Source organism: Pararge aegeria, chromosome 14 (assembly GCF_905163445.1).
Source record: "Pararge aegeria chromosome 14, ilParAegt1.1, whole genome shotgun sequence".
NCBI lineage: Eukaryota > Metazoa > Arthropoda > Insecta > Lepidoptera > Nymphalidae > Pararge > Pararge aegeria.
The window spans coordinates 16,060,599-16,078,165 of record NC_053193.1 but is presented as its reverse complement, the minus strand read 5'-3'; the positions used below and the strand labels follow the sequence as shown (position 1 = coordinate 16,078,165).

General features: G+C 33.8%; 1 protein-coding gene across 3 annotated transcripts; it reads right to left on the bottom strand.

The window, feature by feature from the left end:
• Positions 1 to 5,475: 5,475 nt before the first annotated feature.
• On the bottom strand, positions 5,476 to 17,410 carry LOC120629125 (diphthine methyltransferase). Of its 3 annotated transcripts, XM_039897915.1 has the most exons (6): positions 17,239 to 17,410; positions 16,862 to 17,053; positions 10,277 to 10,419; positions 8,607 to 9,074; positions 6,986 to 7,121; positions 5,476 to 5,834 (listed from the first exon to the last, which is right to left on the bottom strand). In XM_039897915.1, the coding sequence occupies exons 2-6, from the start codon at positions 17,047 to 17,049 to the stop codon at positions 5,534 to 5,536; spliced, it is 1,236 nt and encodes a 411-aa protein (XP_039753849.1). In that variant the 5' UTR covers positions 17,050 to 17,053; positions 17,239 to 17,410; the 3' UTR covers positions 5,476 to 5,533. The 3 variants fall into 3 exon arrangements, with proteins under 3 accessions (XP_039753849.1, XP_039753846.1, XP_039753848.1); XM_039897912.1 differs by lacking the exon at positions 16,862 to 17,053; XM_039897914.1 differs by lacking the exons at positions 16,862 to 17,053; positions 17,239 to 17,410 and adding an exon at positions 10,528 to 10,594.
• Positions 17,411 to 17,567: the final 157 nt, after the last annotated feature.

Below are 17,567 nucleotides of genomic sequence, written 5' to 3'. Positions count from 1 at the left end.
ATTGTATTAGACAGATAGACAGATATTGTTTGTCCAAAACACTTTTAGAAAAGACTGATTTAGAAGGAAAAATTTCATACACATTTGAACCAACCTTGCAAAAAAAAATAGACTGCGACTGTCGCGTTTTACTTGCGCTTGACACGCTAGTGGAAGTAGCCCTGTTCAAAATCTTATAACTTAGATGGGGGCGTATATTTGGCTTTGTTAATTTAAGAAGAACAAATCTTCAAAAGTTTATCGCGTCGTTTAGGTACTGCAAATATGTCGTATTAGATATAATAATATTATAGAGAAATAAAAAAAATGTAGATAGATTCTTGTTAAAGTATTAGAACTAATTTATTCATACCAACGTTTCATCTAAATAAATTAAATCTTAACTACATATATAATATTGTACAGAATATTTTACATATTATAACTTTTAACAGTGAATAGTTGTTGTACACTTTATAAAGTATGGATTTGGAGTTTTGTATATATAGATCTAATGTATATAACCATTGAATGCATCAGAACACCGTTCGTTTTATTTTAACATAGGGAAGGTGGTATATTCAATTAGGAAAACAGTATTTCGTACGATATAGCTATGCACAAAAGATGAAAAATGCTGAAAAATATTTGCATTATACTTTCATAAAACAAGATTATGTTGATATATTTCTACCTGAGATCAATAGAGCGTAACGATCAAAGCCTTAAACTATTAGTAATCCATGGCTTCCTCTTTGAAAAGACTTCAACCACAGAGAGTGTGCTGAGGAAAAGTTACACTTTTTTTTTTTTTGGAGCCGCATTGTGGGGTCAAAACTCTGAATGCCTATCTCTTATGACAGGTTGAGGATGTTATAAAGTAGAACGCTACTTTCAAAATCTTATTCCCACTTACCCGAAGGATTTCCATCGTAATTCGGTTATCCCCACAGAAAAAGTTAGCTTTGTTTTAGCCTTGCCAATTCAACTACCGTTCTGTGAAAGACCCGTCAAAATCGGATGGCGCTAACCGATGGAAAAAATATTTCAAAATGTATTGCTGATGCCTTCAAATGATCAATTGAATGAGCTTATAAGAGGTTTTTTATTAATGATTTTGAAATTATAGCAAGTTTTATCATCAAAAAGGGTATGCAGAATATTAAAAGTTCTGCTACACTGCAATTCTTCTTACATGTTTTAAAATGAACCTTCTGAAACCTGAATCTGAATCATTTCATTACTTTTTAGTCGAAAATATGTTTTAAAAATGTTAAAAAAAAGATGCATACAACAACAAAAGAAAAATATGTTACTATGTTATTTAAGTATATAATTCTTTTTTAAATTCACAAATGTTTTTTTTTTTAATTTTTAAAACATACTTTACACTAAATTATCTTATAAGAGAGATCAGAAATAAATAGGAGCATATTTCAAATATATGATATGATGAAATAAAAATATATCTATGAAAAAAATGTGCATGGAAAATGTACCTTACATAATAAACTGTATGCAGTATATGTTCTGCCTCATTTCCAACGTTAATTAACTTCTGTAATAAATTACTCATCAAAAGTTTAGAATTTATTACTTGAAGCTAATTAACGTGTATCAGTAAGGCCGATTAAATCGCAGGCGATTAATAATAAAAGTGGGCCATGTTCTCTAATTGATGCTTTTTAATATTCATACCCAGAAAATTTGTACACCTTCCATAAAATATATTTTTTTATTAATTTGCTTAAAAATTTGGTCTTTACATTTTTCAAAACTTTTCAATACACAAGGCTAGTACGATGGGTATTACAGTTTAAAAAAAAATCAAAATTTTGCATAACAACAACCTGAGAATCAATACTTTCAAGGAAATAACTGTACAAAGTTGCCATAAATGCAATGCCATGGTTTGGCACAGGTTTGCATACAGGTAGGATTATTACGGCGAGAACAAAAAGTTTATGTTCTTAGATAATATCAAAACAATAACTGAAGCACATGTTCATACGCTCACACATACACGTGTAAATCACATTTGAATTCATTACCATTTGTTAGGGTTGCCAATTTTTAAATATGTTACTTTTACACGAAAACTAAAATATACGTTATTTGAAATTATTCGCATTTCTCTTAGTTATAATATTTATGGGGAGGTTCTTAATAATTTGTCTCACACTAGCCTTGTTTACTTTGTCAGCTTTACTTGCAAAGGTATTGAGAAGTAAAATAGTATTGTATATATGTGTAATGATACTAACTAACTCTGGCTGGTAAAAGCTATGTTTAACGCTCGCCTGAGGCTCGAGCTAAAAAATTGTGTCTCGACCTTCATTACCAACAATAGTGATACACTACAGTTTCGTGCAAAAAAATCTATATGTATTCTTAAAAACAATAAATAATTGAAGTTTTCATAAAAAGAGGCACAAGATGGCTCTACTTGATTTTCATCAATTTACTTGAAGAGAAGAATATTTAGCCAAAATGGGCTTGTTAAAATATTTGTTGTTCTGAAAAATATAGCAATAAAATGTTCCTTGATAGAGAAAGTAACAATTGCATCTAGAAATTGACAAAAAAGCTAGTTTAGGTCATTTAGTGTAGTTATTAAAACGGCATGTGATATAAAGGTATTGCAAAGACAAATTTTGCCATACCATATGTGAAGCTTGTAAGTTTATAAAATTTATTGCCATTTTCAATCTAGGACTAGTCTTTTTATAATTACATGATTATTGTCGAAAATTTTACATGGTTTGATTCGTTTTAAAATGTCGTAAGTGCCCAGTAAATAAACTCTTATTGGGCATACAATCAATGTTATTATAATTTATAAATTATACTCACCCGATCCAAATGGAGAAAACCCTAATTTAGCTTTTGATTTTATCTTAAACTTCACTCCATACTTTCGTAATTAATATAATTTCTACGAACTGTAGGTATTTAAATAAAGAAAAATTATTATAGTTTTCGCTACCAAATGAACAAGGAGAGTTATCATATTTTCTTTTTTACCTAAGCTTTGGGAAATAATTTTGTATTAAAAAGTACTCTACACAATCCCTAAATTTCTACACCATGGGATGATGCTAGTAATTTTATTGTGAAATACTCAGTTTATTTAACATATAAAATGATTAGAAAATAAATTTAATTATTATTTTTATTTATGGTTGTTCCCGTTTGCGACTACCCGATCACGCAGTATAGAAAATATGATAAACAATATTAAAATTTCTACGCGTTGCAATATGGTACAATTTCAATTGTTTGAACAATATTAAGGTTTATAAAACTAGTTTGTTCCAAGTTCGAGGTAGCCAACTTCTGTTTTCTTCCTACCGACTATCAACTCTCGGTGCATTGACCCAAGAGGCAATCATATCCAAATAATATACATGTAATAACGAATCTTCTTCTATTCCCTGTTGCAGTTCTTTGGCATGTGGACACGTTAATTTTATACCTTTGGAGGGGAGGGTATATCATTTGTATCTCTTGTCTATGCTAGCCTTGCTGGGATAAAGAAAAAGCGAGCGTTTTTTTATTTATATAAAAACGTTATTGCCGCCTATAAATTTGCGCTACTTTTATGTTTATTTTAATTTTCAAGTTTATTTGCGCTCTGCAATAATTTATTCTATCTATTAACTTATCTCCATTTTTTTTTTCAATTAACATATTATGGTATTTTAGCCTTTATGTATACCAATGTCGAAAATAGACCGCCGCCGGCTTCGAAACTGGATTTAAAAAAACCTTTATCGTTCATCATCGATTTATTTTTATATTATACTCAAAATCAACGGTATTCTTTCTTAATATTATAGGGCTATTAAGATGATATAATAATGTCGTGAAATATTATCAAAAGTGGCCCGCTAAGGTATCTCTAAATGTTATCATCAACAAAATATATCAGTGCACTGCTGGACTAAATGCCTCCAACGGTTTGGTCCATAATCAAAACGCTGGGCAGACGGGTTTGCGATATGAGCAGATGGTATGCCCATTCTCCGTTATATTCCCTGTGTCGCTAAATGACCTATTGATAAGAGTTTTATCTGTATTAGATGACAGAACAATGGTAATCATCCTAAATGTATATATAAAAATCAGCGTATATTAGTGTTCACAAAATGACAAACAGTCAAACAAGATGGATTGATTTGAAATTTTTACCAATAGTGTTTGCATGTATTGTTGTTTATCTTTAAACTCCCATGGGAACGGGAATTAATATCAGCCAAAATGTATAATAATAAATATATTTTAGATATTATGCATACACACTGGTAAGTAAACATATTTTACTAAACTCAAGAGTTTAAGAATTCGATACAGGAGTAACGAAAATGTAAAAGTAGCAATCTTTATAATAACGTCGACATTCGGTGGCAAATCGTGATTTCTTTTAGAGTACATTCGATATTTTTTTTTCTTTTATAAAACTCTTTCTAATGTGATTTCGAACTTAGCCATTCATGCATTCGTTTGAACTATTTATAGAGACTCATTTACGAGCTTGAAGGTATAACATTCATGAATTACTTAACACATGGGATAGTTGCTTGGCAGCAGGTCGCGTTTATTTCATCTATCACAACACAAAAAATGATTGCTAAGATGTAAAATGTTTAAGTTGGAAAAGAGAAACTGAACTTTCTTTACGGCATGCTTTCCGAACCAGTTTTAGAGTCAATACAATGAGATATCTAATCTCAAATTAAAAAATAAACAAACTAAAAACTGGTAAGGCATATGCAATGACTCATAATGAATGATTGAATTAGGAAAAAAAAAATCTCTGCTAAGCAAAGTTACAAGAATTTTAGGCAATTTTTCGTATTTTTAAACAAGCTGAAAGGTTTATGGCACAGGTTTAAAAAACTGAATTTATTAAATAAGTACATAGGAAAAAAAGAGAAATTATCTCTATGTATCTTAATTTCAGTGGATAGAAAATAGACTGTATGTAGAGAATATTAAGGTACAAATTTATAGTAGGGAAAGAATCAGGCCAGTTTAGCGTTTTTAAAAAACCTTCATAAATAAAAAAGTGAATTATAAACATCCCAAAGCCTTAGTATTTGTAAATGGTGTAAGATTTTTTTATTACTTACGGCGAAATAACTACTTTTTATTAAGTATGTAATTGTTATAAATTATATTTATCATGACATTATAAGCAAATTGAAATACAACATGTTTAAAACGAGATTGGTCAGCTTTTATTTGCATGCTATTTTTTTTTTCTTACCTTTCTATTATTAAAATCTTCGACTACAGAACACGAGTCTGCTTTTCGGAATAAGGAGGATTTCAGCCGAAGACTACCTGTTTCTTTTTATTTAAATTGCATTACAAGTTTACTTTTACTGCAATCTCAAATGGTGGTAAGGTGGTAGACTGCATGTCTAAAATCGCTGACTGTTTGAGGTATAGCACCAAACGCTTTCTAATCGGCAATAAATTAAAACAAACAAACAGTTTTTCAACATGATTATTACATTTGGTCGTCACAGATGTTTCTATAAATGATATATTATAAAACCACTTCACCTATACGCATGCAACAGTCATAGAAGGAGCAAGTCGCGACAACAGACTCGTCAAACTTCCAGTCCGCGCCATACGCAATACTCTCATGCTCCAGAAACTCGCATATTACTTCAACATCTCCGTCCACCCGTAATAAACGAAACCCTCCGTACATGCACGCCGCTAAAACTACGCTCGGGTTATATGGATGCCACTTCAAACGCCACACGCCACCGTTCACATCGGCTTCGGTGATGCAACGCTTTAGGTTCCTGGCGTCCCAGAGGCGTACTTTTTCGTCGTAACTGGAAATAAAGTGAAGGTAATAAAAATAGGCAGGTAGTATAGCTTTTTGTGTCAAAGCTTATTTTTAGCCGCCAAGCTGTATCGCTGTATGCGGGCGTGTCTTAAGGGCGTGGTTACCGGTGTGACTACTCACATTGATGGACACAGGTGCGCACTTTATATATACCTATATATAGGCGATGATTTTACACTTACCACCCAGTCAGTCAAATCCTAACAAATATTACAATAACGAAACTGTGTTTGTTTGTTTGTGCCCCTCTACGCCCTAACCAAGCAAGAAATCAACAACAAACCGTTCCCACGGGATTTGCAAAAAAACCATAATGAACGCGGGCAACTACTAGTATTACTATAAAAATAAAACTTATCGTCTCAAAAGGCATACTTCGCCGGTGACGAAAATAAAAGTTAATAAAAAAAGACACTTGAAATGTATACGCGTCACCTCGCGAACGACATTTGGAGCACTCTAATTTTAACAAAACATTAGAATGTGCCCAGTTGGCACAGATAAAAGCCATAAACAAGAATTGAATTGAAAACATTAGAAACAGTCGGAGACTTAATTGTAAGTTTTAAAATGAATTGCCTCATACGCTCTAAAACAGGGCTTGCCATCCTGGGCGCCGTAGAAGTACGAAACTGAACCGCAAACATACTGCACTTCAAAAAATTAAGAAAACTAATTTTTTTATACTTTGTGCATCGGTGTCACGGGCCGGAAATTTGGAAAGTTATGTGAAGATCACCATGGACAGCCATCCTATTGCCGGGTAGTTTTATTTTTCTTAATTCTTTGTTAATTTTTTTTTTATTTAGGTTTCATGTTTTTGGGATGTTTTATTTTTTGCGCCCAAGTGCCGAACTAACAAGTACCTATCTATTTTAACAAAGTAGGGTTTGGGCGCCGTGCCGTTAAGAAATAAGGTTGGTAACCCCTGCTCTAAAACAAGTGGTGTACAACGCTGTGACATCCAGCACGTGCGCATAAGCGTACTGTACGGCCGCTGGGGGCCCGGCCGCCGCGTCGTTCGGCGACCAGTGTTTTCTATAATTAAAGTGCTAAAGAACATTTCTAGTGTCATGTCATAGAGATTTCTATGCGGAAGATCTATTGCAAAGCACGATGGACTGTATAAGTATTAACCTGCCAGTCAAGAGCTGGTGTTCCACGTCAACGTGGCTCCGTATAGCGGTGACGCCGGCTTCGTGGCTGCGGTTGGTTGTGGTCGGTACATCCGGTATCCTCACATCGTAGCTCTTGAATATGCAGTCGTCACCACCTGAGTATAATCATCACCATCATTATCAATCAACCCGTTACCAGCCCAAAACAGAGTCTCCGGGTTTCCTCTCAGGTTGAAGCCCTCTTCATCCTGTCCCTTCAGTAGTGCGCCACGCTAGCCAAGTGCGGAGTGGTAGACAAGTCACGCCCTTGAGAATATTATAAAGAACTCAGTCACGCAGGTTTCCGCACGATGTTTTCCATTGGCGTTAAAACAAGTGATATTTAATTGAATAAATTAAAAACAAAATGAGAATCGGTGAATTCGTTCAGTAACTATGCCACAGGCAAAAACTCACGCATACACGTCAAACTTATAACAACCTGTCGTTTTTGCTTCGCGCGAGTTAAAAACTTACTTGCTAAATCCCGAAAAGTTAGAGATGCGTGTAGGGATCGAACTCGGTACCCACGAAAGGGAGGCCTACGCCCTAACCACTGAGCTATCAAAACTTAATCAATCATATCAATAATACTTTATTGCACACAAGAAAAAAATAAAAGAGAACAAAGGCACAAGTCATTTAAATTTGGGCAACAAAGGCAGCCTTATCGCTTATAGTGATTTCTTCCAGGCGACCATTATCAGGAATTGGCTCACTTATGAATCCTCAAAGCCGTGCGCAGAACTCTAAGAATATACATACATATTAATAATTACAAAAACTTATTATACTTATTACCAGTAGGTATAACACAATTCACCGGGTGGATTCATTGGTAAGGTAATCAACAATCTTATTCCTAAACTTTTTTTTTATACAATCTAACATGGTAACCGGCTGACCTGATAGCGGTATTGCAGTTTTAAACTCATATAAATAATTTGTTTTTACCGACCATCGTACCGGAACGCTAAATCGCTTAGCGGCATGTCTGTACCAGAGGAAATTATAAATGGCAAAATTGCTCCGAGGAACAAACCCGGGAACTCCTCCTTTAAACCAGAGAGGTCGTCAGAGATATTTACATATTTATTCGTGTTTTTTGGGGCTTAAATCATGCACCATTTGAAGACTCCAATCACGTAAACACTGCCAATCGTAAAGCACCGTCTCGGGAATCTACCTTAGCTTCACTTTACTTTGAACTTGGGAAGTTTGAAAAAAATATTTACATCAATCATTTTTACCAAAGAATAATACCTAATCGTCAAAGGGAAAGTAGAAATCGCATTGTTAGTTGACCCGTATGCAGAAGGATAACAGAGACATTTCATTCAACATTTCATTAAAAACACTAATGCCCGCTTTCACTAAACCTAGGAATCGCCTTAATAGAGTGCCTAATGATTTAGGCGATGACTATAGTAAAGAAAAGTTTCACCAACTCTTAGGTGATAACTTTTGGTGAGCGGTTGACGTACCAATGCCTAGAAATATCCTTAAATAAGCATTAGGTACTTATTCAAAAAGGCCTTGCCTTGTAGGTAGGCTTGTAGGTAACATAGCGACGTTAGTGAAAATGGGCATAAGCTACTTACCCGAGTAGAATACATCGGTATTCCAGTAATTGAACGCAGCAATCCATGCTTCAAATGAATGAGTCTGCCAGAGACCTATCTTCTCCAAAGATCTCCCAACTACCCGCATAATCGTAACAGCACCAGACGAATCGCTGATTGCCAAACTAGGTTGCTCATTGGTCACTTTATTGGTCGACCAATCAAGAGAAAGTGCTAAAACGTTTCCACCAATAGCGTCTTCTAACCACAACTGCAATTTCATAGTTCCATTTTCATCGAGCAATTGATAAACTTGCACGTATCCTTCTGAAGTAACGACACCCAATACTGGATTCCCCTGGATTGTGTGATAGCACCATTTCATGTCCAGAACGCCCGCTGTATCTATTGTTTGGATCGGAGATATTTCTAATGTAATTTTCTGGAGTTGGAATAAGTATATTCTGCCTAGACGTTTCTGTTTCGGTTGATCTGCATCTTTTGTATCTGTAAAATGCAACATTTTCATTAGTAAACATTAGGTCCTTAGGTATATATAAAATACGCGTCTTGTCGTCCTGGCATATTTGATGTCAAATATCTCCACTTTAATTAGGAATTCCAATGTCAAATTTATACCGCTCTCATTTACTCATGATTTTGGGTTTGGAAAACTCAGGTTTTTTCTTTGCGTCAATCAGTTTACAAAATGGAAAACTTGAAATATCGCGTTATTTACGAGAACGAATTCCATTGTGGTACCAGTCCTGCAGAAACAGCTTGAAAGATTAATGATGTGTATGGCGGCGGTGACGCAAAAGAAAACACAGTGCGTTTGGTTGCAACGTTTTCGTTCTGGAAATTTCGACCTGCAGAACAAACCCCGTGGACGGCTTAAAGTTTATAGTGAAGAATTCCAGCAAGCACTTCTAACTTTTCGTAGTTATGTGCGTTTCAAGTTATTAAAATATCACTTGCGGTGAAGGAAAACATCCCCTAAGGTATATAATTAACATGTCCACTTGCTGAAGCACGGGAACACTGAATAGGAGAAGTTTACTCCCGTTTATTATTACACATATATTATATTGATATTATTTCCACATTCAAAGATGTCAAGATGGTAGATGGACAGAAATTGTTACCAACTGGCATCCCATGGATTGGAAGAGAAGACCCGGTAGGCCATTGAAAAGATGGGAGGACATCGCGAAAGTTGCGGGTAAGACATGGAGTACTCTTGCAAGGGACAGGTGCAAATGGAAAAATATGGAGGAGGCTTTTACCGCTGCTGGCGGTCCTTACGTAAATAAGATAGTATAAGTAAAATAAGGGCAATATATTACTTAGCTATGAAAACATTAAAATAGAAAATAAGAATTTAGGATTAAGGAAAATTGTATTTAACTCTATTATATTTAGCCAGTAAGGTACTTAATTGTAAGGAATGTAAATATTATTATTATTATTATTTCCACTTGTGCGCCAATGCTCTGAAACTTTACATCTTCATCCTTTTCTCGGGGAGATAATTGTCGTAGCCGTCTGGAGAGACTGGACATGTAAACCTTTGTGGAACGCCCAGCTTTAGTCGTTTTTTTGTGTGTGTTAGGTACGCACATAAAACACACACAAATAGAAAACATATAGGAGCAACACACAAATGCTAGTGTGCGTGTTTGTTATAATGACTTGAAAAGGCAGTTTACCTTGATGACTCTTGTCGAGCTGGTAAGTCCCGCATACAAGCACATGGCGATATGGTTCCACTGGACACCATTCTACGGAGTCGGCGCTGTACGTGGTCTCCCATTTACATTTCGTGTTCCATGTTACCGCCATCAAAATGCAACTAAAAAAGTAATCGATTGTTAGAAAATGTATTTATAATTTCTGACATACACTACTATTTTGGATTAATTATGTATCTATCACAATAAAAATGCTGTTATATACCTACACATATAGTATTTTAATTCATTTATTATAAAATACTTATTTTTACTGCCCTTAAACCACTTATTCTTGCACCTACTTATTTGGTCATTAAGAAAGAAGGTAGATACATAATGCACTTTATACATCTAACAATAAAATTCTATGTGCCAATAACTTTTTAAATACAACTAGGTACCTACTACTAAGGAATTTGGTTCGAATGTCTCTCTCTTTAATTTATATTTTCCCGCTCATAATATTTTTTTACTATTTATTCCACTACAAGTTAGCCCTCGAGGCTAATAACGGACTAACCTGTTAGGGGTATGGAAGTTATATTATTAAACCAATACCACCATTCTACGCGACATCGTACGGTAACGCTTAATCGCTTAGCGGCATTTCCTTGTCAGTAGGATGGTAACTAAGCCACGACCGAGCTCCCACCAGACCAGACGAAATTCGGAACTTAAATCCGGGACCTAAATGTTAATACACAGCGCTCACTGCTGTGCCAGGGAGGTAGCCAAAAATATAATATAATTTAGAAGTATTTATAGATTATTATGTTATTGATAGGTATCGTCAATCCCCAAAAGTAGCAATTTGGAAATTAATAATTTCTGTGATTTCTATGGTCTACTCTGGCGGGACTCTGCCCGCCAAAAATATAGCTTTCCGGGTCCAGAGTTTAATATAACTACAATACCTCTAAAATGTACCATCTTAGATTGCATCCCGCCAAGGTGAGATTACAATCTATCAACTAGCTAAGGTGTGTTTCTTGTAGTGGAATAGATATTTAGGTAGGTGCAAAATAATTCTGAACACTTACAAATAATATATTGTTAACAGAGCTCAATAACTTAAACCGACCTTCTTCAGGCTTGCGTTTCACGTATTAGTACTTTGTAGGTATTTAATTGATATTGAAACGACTTCACGGTAGCTAACACATAGCATGATAGTGATTTATAGCACTTAATTATAATGATGCGAAAGAGTTAGGTGTGTGCAATAAAAAATAGCCGTTAGCCAGTTACCCAACCTTGTGTCTTACTACAATCGCTTAAAGCAGTATTGTTATCCTACTAATATTATAAATGTGAAAATGTGAATGTTTGTTACTCAATCACGCAAAAATGGCTACTGATTTGGATGAAATTTGGCATGCATGTCGCCTATGCTATGGAAAAGGACATTTACTTCTTATACCGATCTCTCAAATAGTTCCCGTGGTAACTTAAATATTTAAAAAAAAAGGATTTCCAAATTCAGTGGATATCTAAATCATTTAAATATTTACATAAAGGAAGAAACAATTAATGTGCTTTTCAAATGAAACTCAATTCGCTAATTTAAATCCATTTATTTATTTAATAATAATAAAAATGAGTCCATACGGGAATAATAAATACGGTATACTATCGCGTACATGCGAATAATTCAACATATATTATAATTCTATCGTTTCACATTTGCAATACACAATGCTAAATATCAATATGCTAAAATTTGTACTGTCATATGGTTCATCACTTACAAATTACAAAGGACTATATAAAAAAAATTCCAAACCTCGATTGAAAATTAAGATGTACTTTATGTACTTTACAAGCACTTTAGAAAGGTTCTCTCAGTTTGTAGTGAGTCTACCAGCAGTTTGGGAGGCAGATTCAACCGAGAAGAAACTAGCGAGCGACTCAGCATTTCATATGAAATTATAGTATTTTTTCTTACTTATTCTTTTATTGCAAACAATCTTTTAGTTACTTTTGATGTAAACTTAATTCCAAGTTGTTAAGAATAATACAAATACACCTAGTATGTGTATTATTATTTGAAATCAAGAAAATCTCATTTTATTGTCTTTGGTTCAATGTATGTTATCGCACTTGAATAATTTTTATTAATAAAACGTACTTTTAAAAAGTTATTAAAGATTGTTTACAAGACAAGTCAGAAGTTAGAAAAAAGTAGAAAACTAGATATCACATTTTCTGACTGGCCCTAGGAAAAACTTAATTGTTCCAGACACTCCATGGATAGGAGAGTCAGTAACAAATGATATTCAACAGTCATGATATCATAGGCATGAATTTTAGAAAATACTCGCATTCAGTATAGACAAATGAAAAACGCAGTATTTTTACAATGTCTAAAGAAACTTGTTTTTCAGGCTTGAATTCCTCCCGATTAAAGTATGATTGCAATACCTTGTTAACAGTGTGGAATAAAGTAGAACATATAAGATTCGCCATGCTTGGAGTAGTAACTCAACCCAATTTTTTTATGTAATCCGGACGTGATTCCAAATTCATAGCAAAATTAACATTGCAAACATCGCCTTAACTATGGCTCTTACAGGAGGCATTAAGTTCACGTTCCTTATAGCCAAAATTTTAAGTTTCAATTAAATAAGGAGTTATCTTTCTGTGTATTTGTCACGGTAACGCTATAAATGCTTGTAGGGGCTAACAGGATCTTCTAAACAGATAAAAGTAAAATTGGCACTTGCTTTGTCATGAGTTTTCAATCGAGGTTGCGGATCAAATGTACAAAACAGACATTTAAGACAAACAGATAAAAAAAAAATTATAGAGTGATTCAGTATTTTCATCGGTCGATAGGAAAGCATTCGGTTTGTCGAAATTTCTAAAAATCATGCCAATTTTAAAACATTATCTTTACATTTGCAAAACACATGCCAAAAATAAGTCCTATCCAGTGATGGCATTCTCTCGTCTTTTTCCCGCATGCTGCGTATAGCCAAGGTAATTTACTAGTCGCCCGTCTATTTGCAGAAAGTCCCCGTATGCTAAACAGTTATAGACCAATGAAATTACTTATACAAGAATACAAAAAATAAATGATTTTATGTGCAGGATAATCCAATAATTAAAAAAAAATGTTAATCGAAAATGGACTTTTAAAGATATTTAAGTAATATTTATAAGTTTATGTAAGTAGTAAGTACGCTATTATTTAATGGTAACTTATCTTTATATTAAAATCTATTTCGTAATTTGTTCTTATAACTAATTACTCTCTATCAAGTATACATCAACGGCAGTTGGACCAAAAATTCATGACAATTTTTAACATAGGGACAACATACTTTTTTAAAAGTAAATAAAAGTTGTAATATTTTTTGCAACTCAATAAATAATTCGTATTTATCAATAAGAGTGACAAGGAGAAAAAGGACATTTTACAGCCTGTTTCGCCACCTTCTGATAAGTTTCGGATAGTCTAAACGTATATTTTGTCAGGCCATTCAATAATATAGGGGGGGAAGGAAACCCTCCCATCAACAAAGTGTGATATCGTATAACAAGATAGGGGGGGTTAAAGCCATGTCTATTACTGACAGTTAGTTTGATTTATTGTTGAATTCACAACAAAGATTTGAGATAGATGTGCTTGGCAGCATAAACAAACAAGCAAACTTAAGTCTTTCATAAATTTGATATACATGTTTAAGTTTAAATAAGATATATACTATGTATGTTTGTCCCTTTAACATTTTGCAACCCTTGTTAACCTGATTCTTGAGTTGAGTAAGGTGGATTAGCTTTATTAAAAACTAAAATATTATATACAACTTAACTTAGGAAACTAAACTACAAAAAAAAAATAATGAGCACATTTCTCTTAAAAACTATAATATCCTAAATTGAGGTCACGTACAAGGCTAGACACATTATTAAGTTTTATATTCATTTAAATGACAGGGCATTCAGTACACAATATTTAAATCAATGCATATTATGTATAATATGAAAGGAGCTTTCAACTCAACACTAGCAATGGCAAGTAATGTGGTTTTTTGCAGCCACCATCTCATTCAAAGAAAATATTAGTTACAACCGAAGTTAATGGGTGGTTGGTAGTGTAGCCAACTGGTCCATATAAACAGCCAACACGGCTAGCACAGGCAGGAGTCAAAATTTATATTCCGTGATAATATCCCTGACAAAGGAAATAATTAATGTGTCCACCTGCTAAAGTCACAGAAATATGGAATAGGAGAAGTCTACCCCCATTTATTATTACACATATATTATGTGGATATTATTTCCACTTGTGTGCCAGTGCTCTAAGATTTGGTAAAGCTGTGGGATGAGATAAATTTTTATCCCCTCCCTGGGGATATAATTATCGTCTCCTGCCTAATCTAGCCATGCAGGGGGCTAAACCAATTTAGGAAGAGTCCATTCGTCAAGTTTAGAAGGTTGTGACTTTAACTTGGCCTTTCATGAATAGGATAGTTTGAAATATCCATTTTTTAAAGTGAGCACTTCACCAAAAACCAAAAACAAATTTAATGTGATGAAAAAGTTAAACCTGGAAAATATGGTTTTTTCTGCGATTGAATCCATTCGAAATGAATTCATTAGCGACTTGAGCCATTAGATAAGTTGCAGACATTGTTAAAAGTTAAAAAAAAATTATACATGTACCCTGTCATAATAAAACAGCCACAATAAAATATCATCAGACCAGATATAATATCACTAAAGGATTTTGTCATTATTTTTCATTGTGCACAGATTTTACTAGCTATATTCTGTTTTCATTTTTGAACTAATATTGTTACACCTATACATACAAAACTGTTTATTAAAAAGTTTAAAAATATTATTTTATATATATATTTTTTGCATTTGAGGTAGATGTTCACAATAAATGTTGCGATCACAGCCTGCGGTTTGATCAGGACATTTTACATTGTGTAGCAATATGACATGTATAATATATATAAGTTTGTTTATGTAAAGAATGTGAGATGAGACGAGGCCTTCTGACACAGATATTTAGATGCTTATGTGGTCTCAACATGTATTATTTATTATATAAGAAACTTCTTGTAAACTATTAATGTAGTAAAAAACTACTAAAAACACAAGTCATTCTGGTCTCTGCAAAAAGATGGCTTAATATTAGTCACAAAGAAATATTGTGTTCTCTGTGATAAATGAAGAATGTAGCCAGGCCAAGTTTTGATTCCAGGCTTCTTGGGGAGTGGTCAATTGATTACATACTGTATTATTAGTACTTGGTGTATTCACTACACCACTAGAGCTATGCCCACACATCCTTAGGTACACAGCTATAATTTATACGTAAGATTTGGTGTAGGTCAGCTATCAACAGATCCTCAATGACTATCAACATCATAAAACTAGCCTATTGGTTGAGACCCAACTACACTAATATCATGTGAGCTCTTATATGAACTCTGAATATTCTGCAAAGACTAATTATCAATTTTGGGCAGTTGCAGAGAATGTGCATTGAATTTGCTATCTTGACCAGATCTTACATTAACAAACTTTTTTAGTTTGTAACTAAAAAATAATACAGTATGGTATATCTTGAAGGTATAAGGCAATTAAATCAGAACATAATACTAAATCAATTTGCAGTACAGCTTTACCAGTAATGAATAAACTAGAGATGGCAAAAGGCTCTCACTACACAAGTTTCCTGCTGTTTCTTCTAAATACCTAGAAACAATGGTTTTGTTTATTTGTTACCAAAATGAGTTGCATCAAAAAATGTAAGATGTTGATGATTCTCTTATCTCTCTAGATCACAACTAGTGACCCTACACTTTACATAAACAAATAAGTTAATATTCATGTCATACTGTTTATAAAGGTTTTTTTTATTAATGTAATGCTTAAATATATTTGCCACAACTACAATATAATGTTGACAATTACTGTATGGATTCACAACTGCCAAAATTTCCTTATTATAAAACTTTAACACTAATAAAATATGCAAAGAGTTTAGATAATACGGTATACTTTGTAAAGCGGATAGTTGTCTCTTTGGGGACCTGAATAAAATATTTATATATAACAAAATATGATCCAAAATGGTAGGTAAATATTAAATTTTTAACTCACTGCATCACACAAAATTGTTCATATATTTAATGTCTAAGTACCCTGAATTATATATTTGACTTTATTCTAGTATTTCTCTTATGTGGTATAAAAATTAGAATATTCATTAAAACATCTCTTCAAAATTGGTAATATTTACGGCAAATGTTAAATGGTATCAATCAAATCATTACTTTTAAAAGTGGCCTGGTATTACAAAAAGACCCCTCAACCTAATATCATGAGCTTACCAAGACTGAGATACCTAAAATTGACTGAGACAAATAGTTACTTTCTTACTGTCTTGCCGACCTTTCTGTCTCTATGAGACACTCTCTGACCAGAATACGAGCATGGACAATGCCACGTTTGAGACGCTCTGCTGAGCTGCGACTTCCAGAATAACTGGGTCGGACTTCCTTACCCATCTCTTCAATAACGGCTAGTAGTTGAGCATACTTCGACATACCGTTATCCTTGTCTTTGCCTACCGAAGACGGCGACGACGCAGGCACGGTAGAAATGGTAGCATGACTGTTGCCACTTATAGATAAATCCTTGTGAGTACTCTTCCCACTCATAGGTATAGCAGTCACCGTCACATCGCTTAACTTCGACTCGACGGCCTGGATGTCCATCGTGTCCATGTCACTAAAAAGAGATCAGTGCATAAAAAAACGAGTAACTGAAATAATGGTCTAACAGAGTCAAACTTACCGAAATAACTAAATACTACACGTCAATTGAGAAATTCACATAAATTATACACTCCGCCCGCCCAAATAAAACGAATAAAGACAATAATACGTTAAAATTGTAGTCAATTTAGAACATACCCAACACGATCACGTCTGTTTCTTCAAGACCACTAGACTTGCGATAACAAGGCACTCAAAATAGATTGAGCTGAATAAATGCTGGAATGTATCAATTTTATCGTAAATGCAAATGAATTTCATAAATAAAACTCGTATTTTTCCAAACAAGATCGAAGTTACCACATTGACACAAGAATACATAGCCATAGACAATATACATTTACTCTTTACATGGACAACAAAAATTTTAGAAATAGACCACGTAAACGATAGGCAATTCCTATAAGTTCAAATTCCACTCAGTTTTCCTATACAAAATTATCGCAATTTTTTGTACCTAAATTATT